Here is a 17,316-nt window from a genome sequence, read left to right on the forward strand (position 1 = left end):
TCAAGTCACACCCTGTCAGGTTTAACGCTTAAACAGCAGTAATAACATGCCATTATCTTATAGAGAGTCCTAAAAATAAAACCACTGCAACTCAGAACATACTTTTGAGCACTGTACTATGAGTAGATTCAGCCCAAGATAACATCTTCAAATATCTTGTTTTGTCCAACAAAAACACTCCCCCAATATGATCTGTTTATGATGTTATAAAGAGAAAAGCAAAAAATCCACACATTGAAGAAGCTGGAACCAGAGAAAGTTTCTAAATTCTGCTTCAAAATTCACTTCAATGATTCATCAATTATTAAAATAGTCATGAATTGCCATTTCAGCTCTACTCCAAACCCTCAATTAAAACTGAGGATATTTGGAACCGATACAGATGAAGGATCTGAAATTGGCCTCAAAGAGAACATCACTGAGACGCATCATGTTGTTCAGAAGGGGGGAACTCTGTGTTTATATGAGGTTTTGTACACTTTCTGTCAGTGTGACATAAACACTGAGGTGGTAAATATTTAAGTCATCTCCCAGAGAAACTGCTGTTCTTTAACCACACTGGCTGCAGGTCATGTGTTCCCGTCACAAAGTCCCTGTTCACACTGAAGCTGCTGCAGGTCGCCTGACTTCCTCACCTCTGATTATCATCATCCCATCAACCTGCACGCCTGGCTTGACAGAAGAGGATTACACTGGTTCGGCAGCACGTTGCCATACATGAGCCACTTTAAATTTGTGTTTGGCAGTAAACACCGTCAACAGCGAGGAGAGCTGCGCACAGCGCCTCCTGCAGGGCAGGAGCTTGAAGTGCAGGATCAAAGGATGTGATTGTGATGTGAAAACTCCTCTCATGAGACTTCAGAACAACAAAACAAAATGTATAGAAGTGTCTATTTAAAGTCTCCACCTCCCCCTCATTGTTAATTCCTAAGCCACTGGTTCCCAACCTCAGGGTTCCGTCCACCACTAGGGGTCGCCAATGCTTCACGTGGGGTCATGAGGCCTCTTTAATATTGAGGGGTGTGAGAAAACCTCTTAACACTATGCAGCAGATTTGTCTCAGAATGTTGTTTCATTTCTGTAATGAAAACTAAATGAAATTGTTGTTTAAAGTTTATATTATTATTCAAGAATTCAATTTTAAAAGATCTCACACCACAGTCCTTCTCTGTCCACCCACGTTTCCTGTCTCCGTCTCTACAAAGAAGAAAATGCTGAGAAATCCTCTTAAACAAAGACTTCTCCACTGACCTGAAGGCCCTCGACAATTAATATATTAACTACAAACCCCCATAAAACCAGTGGACACACTGCAAATGTGGTGCGTTCAGGGTGCCTGAGGCTCCAAAGTAATTTCCCACCTTTCCTCAAATGGTAATCCAACTTTACTTAGGACAGAATCTGCTTGTTGTCCACTGCGTTTCTACTTTTCTATGTTAACAGTATGAAAACAAATAGGATGGTGTCACTGTTCTGTTGAGTAAAAAGGTCCTGAAAATTCATCCACTGCTTGTTTATGTCAACTAGTTTCTCACAGCCTGATCTTAAGTCTTAGATCGTTTCCCAGTCGCTGTTATTCAGTTTGAGTGCATTTCGCTTTAAAAGTGAAGAAGAAAAATGATCACTTTCATCTTATACCATTCAAAAAGATAATTCAGTGGAAACGCTAAATAAACATACATTTACTTGACATACAGGCAGGCAGCGTCCGTCACACATCCAGATACAGGCAGAAACACGGTCTCATTCTGAACTCAAGCTCATACTTTCCTGTTGACGTGAGAAGCTACCGCTAATGAAAACACGTCACATGTTTACTGAATTAGACTGAGCTCGGATCAGTCCTCAGTCCGTCCGTCTTTGTTTGTTTGTCTTCTGCGACAGACACGTACGGCTCAGTCTGGTGCTTCACTGCAGCATTGTCTGTTTAACAACTCTCCCTTGTTTGTCAATGGCAAAGTTATAATTCTTTGGATTGTCCAGAGCTTCTTCTATACGTTGATCCATGTTCTCCAGCGTGATGAAGTTCTTTGCATCCTCCTGTAAGAGTCAGAAGTCAAAGTAAGCCAGAGATCAAATTTGGATTTTCAGTATTTATGAAGATAAACTGGGCTATTTTATCCCTTTTTCTTGCAAAGATTGAGGAAGTCATACCTGCAACTGCAGAATTTCCCTCTCTTTTTCTTTGACCAGTTCCTCCTGTTCTCGTTGACGCTGAATGGCAGCTTCTACCTGCCTGCGCTCGGCTTCCTCCTTTTCCTTCTGGATCCTCAGTATCCTGAAAGACACAGAGGGAGGGTGAGCCATCACTTCTAGAACAGGACAACACCCAGAACCACACAGACGGATACGAGACACAAAACCGGCAGCAGGCGAAGTACTGCAGACACGCTTCTTTTCTTCATGTGGTCATTTCGAGCTTCTTCTTACCTGAGTTTGAGCAAGCGGAGGTTCTCCTGGTCGTTCCAGGCCATGAGGGCGCGGTGCTCCTCCATCTCCTGCCTCGCCCTCTCCTCCGCCAGGGAGCCCGTCTCCTCCTCGTACTTCTTTCGAAGCATCTCCTCCTTGAACTCCAGGCTGGCAAAAACAGAAGAAAGAACCAGGTTAGTTCACTCATTCCAGCTATTTAAATTCAGTCAAATCAAAATCAACATGACGTATGAATCATTGTTGATTATTTCTTTTTTGCTGTATTTAGGAGCAAACCTTGATGTTTATTAGACACCTGCAGTTACACGTAATGTAGTGTAATGATCAGCAGCGTCAGAGAAAAGTCATGTCGCTGTATTTTTTGAGGGAGAATTTTGAAACTTGATGAAAATGAATACACAAAGATTCTTTCAATGATTTCTAATTTTAAATAATCTGCCAACAATGTTTTCAAATAATTTGTTGATTCTTTGGTCTAAAAATAAATAGTATATTGTTTTGTAAGGATAATAGTCCAAAAGGCAAAGATATCCAGATAATTATCTTAAAACACGAAGAAAAAGAGCATTTGAAAAGCTAGATGTGAATTCTTTTCTTCTTTACATTTTCCCTAACATATTGATTACCTTTTTGCCAATTTGTTAATTGATGAACCGACTAGGTTTGCATTTTATGCAGTTGGTTTTGATCCCAGACATTTTTACCTGTGTTATTCAAAACATGCTGATTTTAACACTGTGGAATTGAACGTACCGAAGCGCCCTCGTGATCAGCCGGTACTCCGTGTATCTCTCCTTGAGGACGACCATCTCCACCGGATCGACCGGGGCAGGCACTTTGATTCGCCCCTCTTTGGACTTGGCTACCGGGTCGGTGCGCGACTTTCTGCCCCGGACGGCCTCCACGAGCACGGCCGTCCTGGGTGCGAAGAGCCGGGCCGCCTGCACGCCCCTTCCGCCGATTACCTGGAACATGTCGGCGTCGAAATGTGGTCACAGGTGCAGTTTCTTAGTCGCTCAGTGTAACGGTTAGTACAGTTTTCGGGTCTGAAACCAACACTGTGAGTTAACATTGACACAGAAACGTTATACAGATATAGTAGCCGCCATTTTGGTGTCCTCTGACCGAAGGAAGTATTTACCAAAGTAGCTAAGACCTCGTTTAAACTCTACCGCCATCTGTAGGTGGCAGAAAAGACGATTTTTATAGCAGTCTGCTTCTCATGGATCCATTTAAAGAGAGTTTTCATCGTCCACGACTCTCCTACACCAGTGTTGCTGTGATTTAACACTCCGCCAGAAAGCTAACTACAGCGGCAGATTGCTAGCTAGCTACCGAGCTAGGTAGCGAGTTAGCTAAGCTAGATAGCTAAATGAGAAATTGTCACACACGGCTTACATTGTGTTGTGCATAATGTCCAGTTTATGTTCCCAGTTTGCGCTTCTCCTGTGTTCTCTTTGATGTAATTAACAATGAATTATAATACATGTGGGCTAAATGTCCACATTGTGCCGTTACAGGCCGCGTTTTACTGTATGAAAGTAGTTTAAGATGGAAGGAAGATGGTAACCCAAATAAAGTAATTTATGTAAAATAGATAAACAAGTTGGACAGAGTTATTTGTTTTATGCAGTATATAAAGAATTACAATTTTTTTAAGCTCTCCAACAAATTACTGAGAGAGTGGGCAACATAGATGAAATCATATATCATATATCTGAAACTGTTTTTAGATAAAGTCATGAGGAAAAGATGTCTGTTTTGGCTTATCCAGCAAATTAAAAGCCTGACAAAGATACTTTATCACATTGATGAAAAAATCCACTGTGATAATATAAAAGTCCTGATCCCTGATTTGCAATTTCGCCCCGAAAATGGTCTGAATTCACCATATTCACTGGAACTGGAAGAACTGAATAGGATGCAGCCATTTGTAATATTAGTAATTACATCTGTGTTTTTCTGCTATCAGACATGTCAGAATGTATGCCATTAATAATTTCATTCAGACAGTAAACACTCTCACCAATCTCAGTATTTTTCCTTTATCAGTAAGCTTTTTCACTGCAAAAAGATGTGGCAGGTGTGCCATAACAGCAGCTCTTTCTCCTAAATTCTTGTTTTTCCCAAAGTGGTTCAGCACAAAAATGTACTTGATTGAAAATGGAGTCACTCATTCTTTTATTTGCCCTAAAAAGCAGAGCCCCAGTTCCAAATGCTGGGATGTCGCATAAAACATGAAAAAGAATGTGACAATTTACAAATAACTTTTGACATATACTCAACTGAAAACAGTACACAGACAACATATTTAATGTCTGACTTCACTGATTTTTGTAAATATCTGCTTATTCTGAATGTGATGCAGCAGCACGTATGACTGCATTATGTTTATACGTATGTTTTACACAGCGTCACAACTTTTTTGGAATCAAGATTGTAAAAATTTACAGCAAATTTAAGTAATGAGAGTACCTCTAATTACTCAAAACAGTTATACACAACACTTCACCTTTGTATGCAGAACTATTGTTTTACACTCACAATACGCAGAAAAAATATATGTGGAAACTGCATTTCTTGTGTTTCTTTAGGGTTAAGTGGGATTCCTGGTGTCAGCCTGGTGACTGATGGTCCTGCTGAGGCGAGGCACCAACACATTACAGCTACAGTCAGCTTGGCAGGAACACGGAAATATGGGAAATGGTGCAGTGCCGCTGTGTGTTGTTCCTGTGTCACTGAGAGCTGTAGGTAAGTAGAAATTTAAGCTTTTGTGAAATGAAAATATCCAAGCTCAAGTCAGAAATCATTAATGGAAATATTCACTATTGTCAATTGCAGATGTAATATCCCTTTAACTATGCAATCAGTCATTAGTCTATAAACTAGGCAACACACAGGCAAATAATTGTGTAGTACATGAGAGTTACAGAGGAGACACAACTTTGAAATGCAACCAAAGGAAAACAGGAGATGTGAACTGATTTGCAGGTCAGTTATATGTTTATTCAGCTTGTTGCCGGCTGTTACAGGTACATCGAGCGTAATGGTGCAGACTGAATTAGTTTCACAGATGTAAAGCACCATTTAGATTTAAAACCAGCAGACGAACAACAAGGGGCTCCTGCAGTTATCTTTCAGTTTCATCATTTAGCTTTGAATGAACTCACAGAACAGAAACAAAATTGAATGCAGATAGGCTGCGAGACACACTGCATGAATATTAAGAGAAACCAGTAACAATTAGTCTTCCACAGCATTTACATGTCCAGACGGTTATGCAGGAAAAGACACAGTTTTATTAGAAATTAGAAATTTAAACAACCGGCCAAATAGAAACACCCAAACTCACTCTGGTCTTTAAACCAACCAAAACTTGTAGTTGTGTGGATGTAAATGCAGAGGAAGAATCATTAAAAAGGACAAAAATGGGTTTTTAATATAGTGAAAAGAAATTGTTAAGGTTACTGGTTCACTGACTACTACTACAGAACCAGGGGTGCAGGACAATGCATAATCGATTGGTAGAGCTCCCAGTCAATAATGCTGCAGGTTTCTTGCATCAGTTAAAACACAGATGAAGTCCAAGCATCAGGAGAGAAAATGCGTTTTTGTCCTCCTTCACAAACAATTGGTCAAATGTTTGCACAATGAGGGTTCAGATGAGTCGAATAGCGACCCTGCTGCTTGGACCTTAACGTGTGACAGAAAGGAACTCAGCCAAAACAATATTGCTGTCCGATATAGCTATGTAACTAATGCAGTGCAGCCACTCTGCATTTTACAGTTTGCCATCTTCTTGATGTGTGGTGTCAGAACGTGTGTAGAAGAAGGGGGACTTCTGGTGGACCTCTTGTTTAGCACAAGGGCGCATCTGTCTTGAGAACGATGAGCTTTGGTTTGCCGTTTGGTTTTGGGAGGAGTAAAGGAAGGAGTACTTTTTGGGGGAAAGATGGCAGAGGGGAGAAAGTAAGAGAAATGAGGGAGAGAGAGGGGTGGTGTTCAGGTCAGGGCAGGAATGACGGGTGTGAAGAATTCAGGTTTTTGCCAGGCTGGTGGCATTTGGGTTTTAGTTTAGGGCGGGAAGGGATGGATAAGCCAGTCGAATCTCTTCCCCCTCCAGAAGTTTTCTGAAAAGATAAAGCAAACGGATTCTCTTTACTGTGTATTTGTTTGCATACAACATAATTTCTGTAGGTCAAGTGAGATTAAAAATAAAATAAACAAGGTCTTTTAAAACATTTGGCCTCAGAGAAAGTAATGACATCAGAAATGTTTGTTCAGTGTCCAGTATTGGTGGAGAAGCCAGATCTCACCTGTACGCAGCTATTTCAATGTCAAGGGCCATCTTCACATTGAGAAGGTCTTGGTACTCTCTCAGATAGCGCGCCATCTCTTGCTTAGCGTCAGTGATATCCCGCTCCAGCTCACTTATCCTCACCTATGAATGCAAAAAAACCCCAAAAAACATGGTCATTCATTATCAAACATCGCAATTAGTGATGCTTGACACAAAAAGATAAAACCAGAATCAGGTTGTTATTGCTTGAAGAGATTTACGTCAGAATTGATTGCAAAGTAGTAAATTAAGAAATACACTTTTTTGAAATCCTTGATCATTTTTTGTGTGTAGCTATGATGTGCTCTCTCCGTTTAATTAGACAGTAACCTTGCAGATTTTCACCTCTGCTGTGAGTCTGCCATCATTTCCTGCTGAGCACTACAGTATGGGGAGGGTGTAGCTGCTGCAGAGAATATATTTACATCTTGTCGCAAAATGAAGCATGGCTTCTTCCTGCTGTTTCTCTACTTTCTACGCATAGAGTGCTTTTTTTTGTTCTGGGTGGTGTCTGTTGATATAACTTCTTATTCCTGTGTCCAACCTTGAGGCCAAGGCCCTTTACACACCATCTTCTCGTCTTTTTTGTCTCTTTTCCTTTCACATCTGTTGGGAGCAGAAACGCTCTTAAAAAATATTTGAAAAAGATTTCTTCTGATCTGAGAGCACAATACTTCTCAAGTCATGGGCAGATAACCAGACCAGGCACCACATATTAGTTCCCCTACTGGGTGAATGTTCATGCAAATCAGGACCTAAATATCCCTTATTCACCTGATACTTTGCCACCTCTTTGGCCTGCGTCTCCTCCAGATCCTCCAGTTGCTTATTTAGGGAGTCGATGACGTTCCGGAGAGCTTCGATCTCCGAGGAGCGGGACTGAAGCAGCCTCCGGTACTCCATGGTCTCCTCCCGGATGGCGTGCACGGCCTCGTTGTTTTTGCTGGCCATCTCCGCCACACTTGCGAACTTGCTCTTGTACCAGTCCTCGGCGGCCTGCATGTTCTTGTTTGCCAGCCGCTCGTACTGCGCCCGGATGTCTCGCAGGGCGGTGGAGAGGTCGGGCCGGGACACCTCCACATCCACGCTGATGTTAGCCACCTGCAGCTGGGCCTGCAGCTCTGCCTGCTCCTCTGCAAAGACTTTCTTCAGGAACACCATCTCATCACACAGAGAGACCACAGTGGCCTCGGCATCACAGTTGGAGAGCACGGCCCTGCTGGCCTCCTCCCTGGCCCTCTGCAGGGCCTCCTCAGCATCCATACGTCGCCTCATCTCCTCCTCATAGCGCTCCTTCATCTGCTCATACACATCACGCAGGTAGTCTCTCTCCGCCTCCATCCGCATCTTTTCCCCGTTCTCCGAGTCTATCATGGCCCTCAAACTCCGCGCCTGGCCCTCATAGAGCATCTGCAGACGGGACGGGTCGTTCTGCCGCCTCCTCAGCGCCTCCAGCTCGGCCAGCAGGGCTCGGTTCTGCAGCTCCAGGTTCCTCACCTTCTCGATATAGGTGGCGAAGCGGTCATTCAGGTCCACTAGCTGCTCCCTCTCCTGGGAGCGCAGGCCCAGCAGCTCTGTGTTGAGGGAGCTGGCCTGGGCCAGGTCCATCCGCTCAGACCCATCTGGCAGGGAAGAGGAGGCCAGCCTCAGGATCCTCTTCCCAGACGGAGGAGCTCGAGGAGAAGAGAAGAGGGAGGAAGACATGGAGGATTTGGTGGTGGATTGGGCGCCTCTGTAGCTGTCCCAAGGGCGGCGGTAGGAGAGGTAGGAATCGTAGCTCATGATGAATTTTTTGTTGTGGATTTTTTTGTTTGTTTAAGAAAAGGATATGGATGTTTTTAGTTTCAGAAGGTTTTTTATGTCCCCCTTGTTCTGCACACCATCGGTGAGGATGAGCGAGCGTTTTTGCACTGCACCAGCTCAGTGATGCTGCAGATCCCTGGCTTTTATAGAGTGAGGCTGCCCACCCCCCTCCACCACAGAGAAACATCAGTGCTGTCAGCATGCACCAGGCCAATAGCAGACTGCTGCAGTGAGGAGAGAGGAGATTGGTTTTCAGGCTCACTCTCAGCCATGGCAGGTGGAGTTGATGTGGTAGAGCAGGTTTTCTTTTAATCTGCCCTAAAAAATGGCATTGCAATTGCAGTTACTCTCATTATTCTGTGCATTTCTGGAGGCACATTTCACTCTACTTTATGCCTTCAATGCAGGCTGAGATGCAGCTCTCAATCAATGAACACATCCACATCAGTAAAGTGAAAAAAACTGGGGCAAACCTTGTGAAAATGACTTGAAACAAAGTCTTTTCCACAACCCAGTTAGAGAGATCAATACATAGTGCATAAAGACAGAGCAACGGGCCATATACGTTAAGAGCCAGGCACTATAAGGTTTTAATGTAGAAGACAATAAATTAATTACCATGAAGACTGCTTGGTACTTAAATAGACTGATGTGATTGAAACCTGCTAAGTGTTTTATCTGAATGATGATCGAATAATGCCACATTAGCCCGTCAAAACCCTTTACTGCTAACTGAACATTACACAGACTGCTGATGCTTTACTTTATTACCTTTTTACTTTGCATATATTCCAAAAGCAGTATTTTCTTCTATGCACTTTTCTTTTTATCTCCTCTATTCATTTTTTTGCCTTTCTTTTTCTACTCCTTTGCAATGCCCTGAATACTGCAATTGTTCCTTGAGTATCTTCAGACGCATCTATTTGATCTATGTAGATTGCAAATTGATGAGTCACTGATGTTCTCGATCCAACAGTGTGTGGGAGACACGACTGAGGAAGAAAGTGTTATCTGTATCTGCTGACACAGAAAAACAGTCCTGCGGTTTAACATCCAGAGATGAGTCAGAGGGTACCCTTCTTGTTTGTTGAAAAAGAGGCATCAAGCTAGTGTTCTTATACAGGAAGCGATTCAGATTTCTGCTCAAGGACATGGTTTTGGTGACAGACACTTCCAGACTGGTGGCAGTTGGAGGACAGTCTCTTTAAAGCTGACATTATACTCCTAGAGGGTGTCAGGATCACTATTTGCCACCTGACACTCATTTGTCTCTGCAGCTGGCTAGTCAAGGGGAATACATTAAAAATCAAACAGCTTAATGAGAAAACAATTCAAATTTCTAGCACAAAATGACCATAATTTATGAGCAGAGTGTTAATTTAGTTTTTGATCAAAACTGATGATTCAGCCAGCCCCGCCAGCTGCTGAAACATCTGTTTGGGAACAAAATATTTTTTAACATTGGGAATGCTCCAAAATTACCTTAAAACCGTACCTTAATTATCCTAAAACATCAGAAATTTGAACAAAGCCTGGTGCTGTGGAGAAGAGTTCAACACCACCCTTCAGCTACAAACGCTAAACGATGTTTTCAAGCCTAAAAAGCAAATGACAAAGTGGTGATATTATGCCAGTAGGTGACACCATTCAGCCACGCAAAGTCCTCAATTAGCTTTTGCTCCCATACTGAAATTTTAATGCTTGCCAAAGTAAAACATGAGAAGCAGCTCTGCTTCTTTTTATTCATTACCAAGAAGAGGTCAGTTACGCTCACTGATTACCTAACATTTAAAGGGACAGTTCATTCAACAAAAACAACAACATTTTTGTCACGTAGGGAGACACAGAGGGTTCAGCTGAACTTAGTTTGCAGCTTCTGCACCTGGTTAGTGTGCCATCTGTAGAAGATTCAGTGTCTTTGCTTGATTAGTCAAGCCATGCTGTATTTCACACTTAGTTCACTCAAATCCAGTTTACAGTTGATTTGTGGACATTTTAAAACTCAGTGGTGGTGTCTGTTTGCAAACACGGTGTGGTTACTCACAAGAATCCACAGATCTACCAGTAAAACGTTATATTTAGAAAGACTTTCTACCAAAATGCTCCCACCAGCAGTCTTTCTTTACACACTTTCAGGGTTGTGCTGGTGGAATGTACATTTATTCACCTGCTGTACTTTTTGTACAATTTTGAGGTACTCACTTGAATATTTCCTTTTTATGTTTCTTGATACTTCTACTCCACTACATTTTGGAAGCCAATATTGTATTTTTTAATCCACTTTACTTTGCAGATTAAGAGTTTTATTAATACAACATATAAATCAACTACTAAATCATGATATCATTATATGTTAAGATGTCCAGCAATATATTAATGTACCACTAATCATAATCCAGTAAAATAATGTATGACTCTGAAAAGCGGCCAGATTTTTACTGCTGGTTCATTCAAGTGTACTTTTTATGCTAATACCTTTACCTTTACTTTTACTTTGTCCACCACTGCTTACTGGGACACTTTAGAACAGAGCCCGTGCTTTTCCTGTTATGACAAGTCAAAATTTCTGCAGTGGAATAAAAGCATATTGTCTCAGCAACACCCAAAGGCTTTTATCAATGGCTATAACTTGCAATGGAGGGAAGTGTTACACTGTGTGTGTGTGTGTGTGTGTGTGTGTGCGCGCGTGTGTGTGTGTGTGTATCTGCACTGTTACCCTCACACACAAATTCATATTGAAACCATGTTCCTTTATTTGGTAAGACAGGTCACCGGACATAATTCAGCGGACGTTTCTAATACCAGTGGAGTTGCTAGCTAGTGGCTATTGCTAAGTCTATCAGAACCAGATAGACTTAGCTGAGCAGCTGCAATGTAGATATAAGACCGGCCACACCGCTGACTGTGTGCTCTTTGCTTCGATGACAGTAGGATTTAAGGCAGCCTAAAGGTATATTAAAGATCAGGGCTATAGAGTGGTGACACCTGTCAGAGGGCTCAGTATGACAGCAAAGCATGATAAGCCTGCATAGCCTAACGATTTAACATGAATACTGGGCATCCACAGGAACGCTGACCCAACTATTGGCACGCTTTACTGTGTATTGATCACTGTCATAGAGGTGGATACGGCCTATTTATGTTTGTTGCAGTTTTTAGCTGTTGCCAATAGAGGTCAATGAAACTCATCGATTGCTCAACATTTAAAGGGAAAGCTCATCCAAAATAACAAAAAAAATATTTTCCCACTCATTTAGCTGGAGTGTGATCAAAGTGGGATTATTTGACATATTAGATGTAGATCCCTCAGTTTTTTCATGCTCAAAAAGCGACTTTCAGAATAATCTTATTGTTGCTCACAGGAATCCATAGATCAAATTTTTTAAAGTTTCTTCTGCAGCTATTATTACAAGCCCAAATTACATGCGCCAAACAGCTAAGAAACTCTCCCCAGTAAGCTCTGTGACTGATGATGTATAATGTATGTCACATTTGTAATATCAGAGTCTTTCTTGGTGGGCCATCCCTTGATATTAACATTCAATGATAGTGTTGCAGTAGGAAGATTTTGCCCCAGATAGCTGAGGTTTTGTTCAGACCTGACTTTAAAATACCTTCCTAATCTTGTCTCACATGGCAACAACCAATCCATCAGAAAGCATAATAAATCATCTCTAGGAAACATCCCAGCGCTTATACATGAGTCCAGTTCAGATCTTTACTGCAGGGGATGTTGTCGTTTAAGGTTTTCAACACTAGGTGATGCCCTTGCATCACATGTCAGCGTGACGATTAGCCTACAGATGTTTTCAGATGAAATAGTTGAGAAAATGCTAATTCAGTTATGTGAGAGAAAACAAATCTTAACGTAAAATAGCATATTTGGTCAACTACATCACAAGTGCAGAGTGTAGAGAATCAGGAGTGATTCCTGGTATATTAAAATCAGCTGTCGTTCCATATAGTAAAAAAAAAAAAAGCAAATTACATGTTTATTCAGAGGTCATTTACAGTGAATATACTTCCCAATGATACATAAGGTAAAAATAAAAACATTTCTATTGACAGATAAAGACTTTGGAATGTCAGGCTTTTCTTTGCTAAAATTGTTCACCCCTTTAATACATTTACAAGAATTGCAGGAAATCGTTTCCATGTGAAAAAGTCAATTCATCATCCTTTTTTTTTTTTAAAGTTATGACAGTAAACTGAAATAATAGAGCTTGGAGCCACTTGAAGAGCATGTAGGTAAACTGCATGTCAGATCTACCTTCCGCTGTTTTACATTCAGTTGAAATCTGCAAAATACTATCCACATAAAATCACGTAAAGAATATAAGACATCCAACATATAAACAATACAGAAATTACCTTTAGGCTAATTTTCAATACAAAATGTGTATTCCTTTGGTAGAAAACATTTATCTCAGGAAAAAAATGTGCTTGATATAAAGGAGTATATCTTGCATGGCCTGTCAGACTTCTTCCACCCATGGACCAATGAACTATGGGACTAGACATTCATATCAGGAGTGCTGCATATTCATTTATGTTGGCATCTCATAAACCCAGAGCCGCCCGCTGACATGCACAGGGCTGTTTGCACTGGCACTGTGCTTCTTGAAACACAGCAACTTCTGATTACAGCATGAAGGTGGTCATTCACAGGTCGATCTGTACAGTACTTTGGTTCATTTTTAATCACCAAGTCCTCAAGAGTGCTGCAGGGGGGGAAACATTGCGCGCAGTGCGTCCAAGTGTAAACTATGTGCCCATAGAGTTACAAGATAGACGAAAACATTACAAATGAAGCAGTGACACATACAAAAAAATCAATAAAAATCTTAATTTCTTAAAATCTTCCTCTCCAGACTTGTCTTGTGCATGAAATGGGGCAAAATTACTGCCATACACACTAGTAATTTACAGTGCAACTCAAACTTCATTCATCTCCTCGCTTAGAAGATTTTCAGCCTTTTGCCAATCGCTCTGCCCCCCTTTGCCACCCTCTGGCTCGCCTGATCTTTAGAAAGCGGGCAGTACTTGATGGTGTGCGCATTGTCGCCGTTGGCGCTGCAGAGGGGGCAGGTGTATGCCCGTAGGATGGGGCACAGGACTCTGCCGTCCGCTGTCTTCAGGATATGGGTGCCGTAAACTTCCTCCGGCGCGCCATTATTCCGACAGAAGACGCACACCTTCGGCTCCGGCTTGCCCCTCTGAGTCTGTTTGCGCCTTCTGTCCATGGAGAGCAGGTCGAGGCCGGCGAAGCTGCCCCTGTAAGAGGGCGAATCTCTGTCTCCCAGCGGCGAATCACCAGCAAGGTGTTCGTACGGCCTGAGAAGCGAGATGCGCTCCTTGAGATCATAGATGGAGATCGGCGGAGAGCCGGGGGCCGCGCAGCAGCATTCCAAGTGTCCGTCGCTGTCCCTGCCGTGCCCAATTACGCAGGAGCAAACCGGGGAGTCGTCCTCCAAGCCCAGGGTCGCTTTAAGAGACTCGGTTATAGAGTTGGGGCTGCAGGACGGGCTGTTGATCTTGTTTTTGGCGACAAGTGTCGACAGGCCGAGGTAGTCGTTCCAGAAATTAAAGGTGTAATCATACGGAGACCGCGCTTCCAGGTACTCGCGGTCAAGAAAATCCATCCTGTCAGAGCTGCAGAGTTTAATGCCCACAGAGGTGAATAGGCGTTTCGGACGGTGTGTCTGTCAGCATGGGTAGTCTGTGGACGGGATCTACTCTCCTCTCTTGCTGGGTCTAGTGTAGAGCGCACTCAACATGTAGGCGCTGATAAATTCCCCGGAATAAAACAGGGGGGCGTGGTTTGGTTCAAGTTGATTATCTCTCTGGCCCCATAGGAGGGTCTACAGGGCAGAGCAGGGAGTTACTGAGCTGAGGAAATCAGTTTCCCTCCCACAATATGACTATTACCTCTGAAAGAGTATCTCTTTGTGTTACAGCAGCATTTTATCCTATTTATCCTGCTTAAGAGGGACTGATATGTTTTTCCTTCACATGATTATTTAATGGGCTGTTTTATCCTCGCATTTTTAAATCTAAGGAGAACGCTTGGAGAGAAATAGGCCACAATGCCTATTTTGCCTTGCCACCCCTTGTCTTACATGGTGTTCTCATCATGGGTACTGAGCAAAGTCAACCCATAGCTGAGGTGGAGTTATATTAAAACAAACTGGGTCAATTTTGCCCCAGTGATTTTACCTTTAATTTACAGGCAGGCTTTAAAAGGTTTTTGACTGACAGAAGTAGAAATGATGCTTTGTTTGCTTCCAGCAGCAGCAATAACAGTTTATTTAAAGGGGCCCTCCACTGGTTTTGTATTACACCCCCATGAAAATTAAAAAAAAAAAAAAAAGGAAAGGAATAATCAAAATCGATGCAGCAGAGAACAAGACACCTTGACTTATTGTCCCCAGCTTGGCTCAAGCTCCAAAACCACGGACTCCTACATAGCTATTGTGTCCCCCCCTGAAGGTTTAGGGCCAGATACTGGTCTAGGCTAAGCTCAGGCTTATTTTCTCAGACTTGACAAAGCTTCTCCAGAGCCACAGAAAACATTATAGTACTAACCGTGTCTACTAAACTGATCTTTACGTGTAAAATCATGAGACAAAATGCCAGAATTTGCAGCTGTAGTCTGTTTCACTTTTGATGACATTATAGACAATAAACAAGAATATGCTGACTGGTGTTTGCAGATCAGGCTGCATCAAGAAACACATTTTTTAAAGTGTCCACTCCTTTGCAGCACTTCAGTTTCTCCCCAGTGTAAGAAGAGTCAAATACCACAATTTACAGAAAAGGGGTCACAAGTAGACAACAGCAACACCCTACATTCTGAAGAGTTTGAGATTAAAATGAGTCCTAAAAGATAGATTCACATCTTTCAAGTCTATCTTATAATACAGCTATTTACCCCACGTCTCTTACATTAGAAAGGGATCTCGTCATGGTCCATATTTAGAGGAGGAGCGATTACAGTCACCAAAACTGTTTAATGTACATTCAATGTGTGAGTATTGTTTTAAGACAGACTTGAAAGTATGTGAAACTATCCTTTAAGATAAATGATTCTTTACATCCTGAAAGTCCCAAACGTAAAGCATGTTGGGATGAAACAGTCATGACACACAACTTTGAATAAAATAACTGGGGAGTTAGAATGAGTAGCATCATCAGCAAAAAAAAAAAGTAAGGAAGTAGTCTCATACAGGCCCCTTTGTTTGCTTGACAGGACATTTCGAGGGCAGAGAGTGCAGCGACATCACAACAATGACCATTTGACACAAAAAATAAAGACAAAAATCAGGGTGGTGGTTTTGACGACATTAGCAGATCCCCTCCTGCACCGATGAACCTATACTGAGTCGTTTTCACGTGAAGCTGCAGTGTCCTCCTCCCTGCACCTGTTCTGCTTCCCCTGAGTCCACGGCTTTGTGCTCACAACCAGCCTTCCTCTGCTCCATTGTCTCCTCTCTACAGTGGACCGTTTAACTTCATTAATATGCATTAAAACGGAGTGTGCCGCATGTGTGTGTGTGTGTGTGTGTGCGTGCGTCAGTCAAAGCTCAGTGAGACAGACTCACAAAAAGGAGACAATGACTATGTTACTATTTCTGTCAGACATTCAAGTGAAATATTAAGGACGGTCAAAGTTGAGAAAGTCATTTGCGCGTCTTATATTTTGAAATTGGAGCTCAGATCCATTTTGCTACCATTGTGGGGGGTTTTCATTGATAAAATAAATCAATATCAGTCTTTCACAGACTTAAAGGGAGACTCCGAAAATGATTCTAAGATTATTGGAAATTTAGTTTTATGTGTTTTTTTTTACTCTGGTTTATCACATCTCTATAAAAATGTTTTTAAGAGTGTCTCTGGGTTTGTGTACATTGACAATCCATATAAATGCGGACATAAGAGATGTATCTGGTTTTACAAAAGGTTTGAATTTGATGTTAAATTGGGCTAAAACCCCCCTCAACACACACACTCACAAAATGCATGCATCCAAAATTTGCATGGCCCGATGAATCCTGAATGGATTCTTTGAAAAGAGAATACATTGGCTGCTGCTCTAAAAGTTACCAGCACACGTCAGTGGCACAAAAGCAAGAAGAAAATCATGTTAGTGAGACAGTTTATTGTATGTGAGAATAAATTATCATCAGAATACACCACACGGTCCATTTTCAAGGTCACCTCCGGCTCTGCATGCACAAAGGAAATCATGAGAGAGCATTTAAAAGATGAATGGCTGCCAAATCACAATAGATAAATTGCATAGGGGCCAATACGACATGTGGCTGTGCTGCTTCAGGGTACCTATATTACTCTTAGTGCAAAACATGTTGGGCAGCAACAAAGAAAATATTGATAATGAATGTGAAATACATTCACTTTTACATTTGAAGAGTGTCATTCAGGGTACCATCACTTGAAAAATGGCAGCAGCTGATCTTACGTAAAGATTTCTGGAATGAAAGAGGAGTCAAGGCAAGTTCATTTATATAGGGGAATTCAAACCGTGCTGTACAACACAATGAAAATAATAATACAGTCAAAGAAGAATATGATAAAATAAAAATAATGGACAGTTTCAGTGTAGCTGTGCACGGTGCACTAATACAGCACCACAAATTTAATATTGGAAACTGAAGTGCAATAGAGAAAATGACACATTCAAAGACACAGGGAAACAATAAAGTTGTCAATTTAGATTTAACAGA

The 17,316-nt window shown here is 41.9% G+C and overlaps 3 protein-coding genes across 3 annotated transcripts; all 3 read right to left on the reverse strand.

Annotated features, from left to right (window-relative positions):
* Window positions 1-1,662: 1,662 nt before the first annotated feature.
* On the reverse strand, window positions 1,663-3,544 carry mrps26 (mitochondrial ribosomal protein S26). Its single transcript, XM_041954318.1, has 4 exons — window positions 3,184-3,544; window positions 2,431-2,577; window positions 2,155-2,278; window positions 1,663-2,040 (listed from the first exon to the last, which is right to left on the reverse strand). The coding sequence occupies exons 1-4, from the start codon at window positions 3,402-3,404 to the stop codon at window positions 1,909-1,911; spliced, it is 624 nt and encodes a 207-aa protein (XP_041810252.1). The 5' UTR covers window positions 3,405-3,544; the 3' UTR covers window positions 1,663-1,908.
* Window positions 3,545-6,271: 2,727 nt separating this feature from the next.
* si:dkey-33c12.3 (uncharacterized protein LOC335380 homolog) lies at window positions 6,272-8,551 on the reverse strand. The gene is made up of 3 exons (XM_041953968.1): window positions 7,544-8,551; window positions 6,747-6,871; window positions 6,272-6,560 (listed from the first exon to the last, which is right to left on the reverse strand). The coding sequence occupies exons 1-3, from the start codon at window positions 8,549-8,551 to the stop codon at window positions 6,500-6,502; spliced, it is 1,194 nt and encodes a 397-aa protein (XP_041809902.1). The 3' UTR covers window positions 6,272-6,499.
* Window positions 8,552-12,551: 4,000 nt separating this feature from the next.
* Window positions 12,552-14,314, reverse strand: LOC121618681 (nanos homolog 1-like). The gene has a single exon (XM_041954229.1). It carries the CDS (start codon window positions 14,212-14,214, stop codon window positions 13,531-13,533), a length of 684 nt encoding a protein of 227 aa, XP_041810163.1. The 5' UTR covers window positions 14,215-14,314; the 3' UTR covers window positions 12,552-13,530.
* Window positions 14,315-17,316: the final 3,002 nt, after the last annotated feature.

The sequence above is a fragment of the Chelmon rostratus genome, chromosome 15 (assembly GCF_017976325.1).
Source record: "Chelmon rostratus isolate fCheRos1 chromosome 15, fCheRos1.pri, whole genome shotgun sequence".
NCBI classification, from domain to species: domain Eukaryota; kingdom Metazoa; phylum Chordata; class Actinopteri; order Chaetodontiformes; family Chaetodontidae; genus Chelmon; species Chelmon rostratus.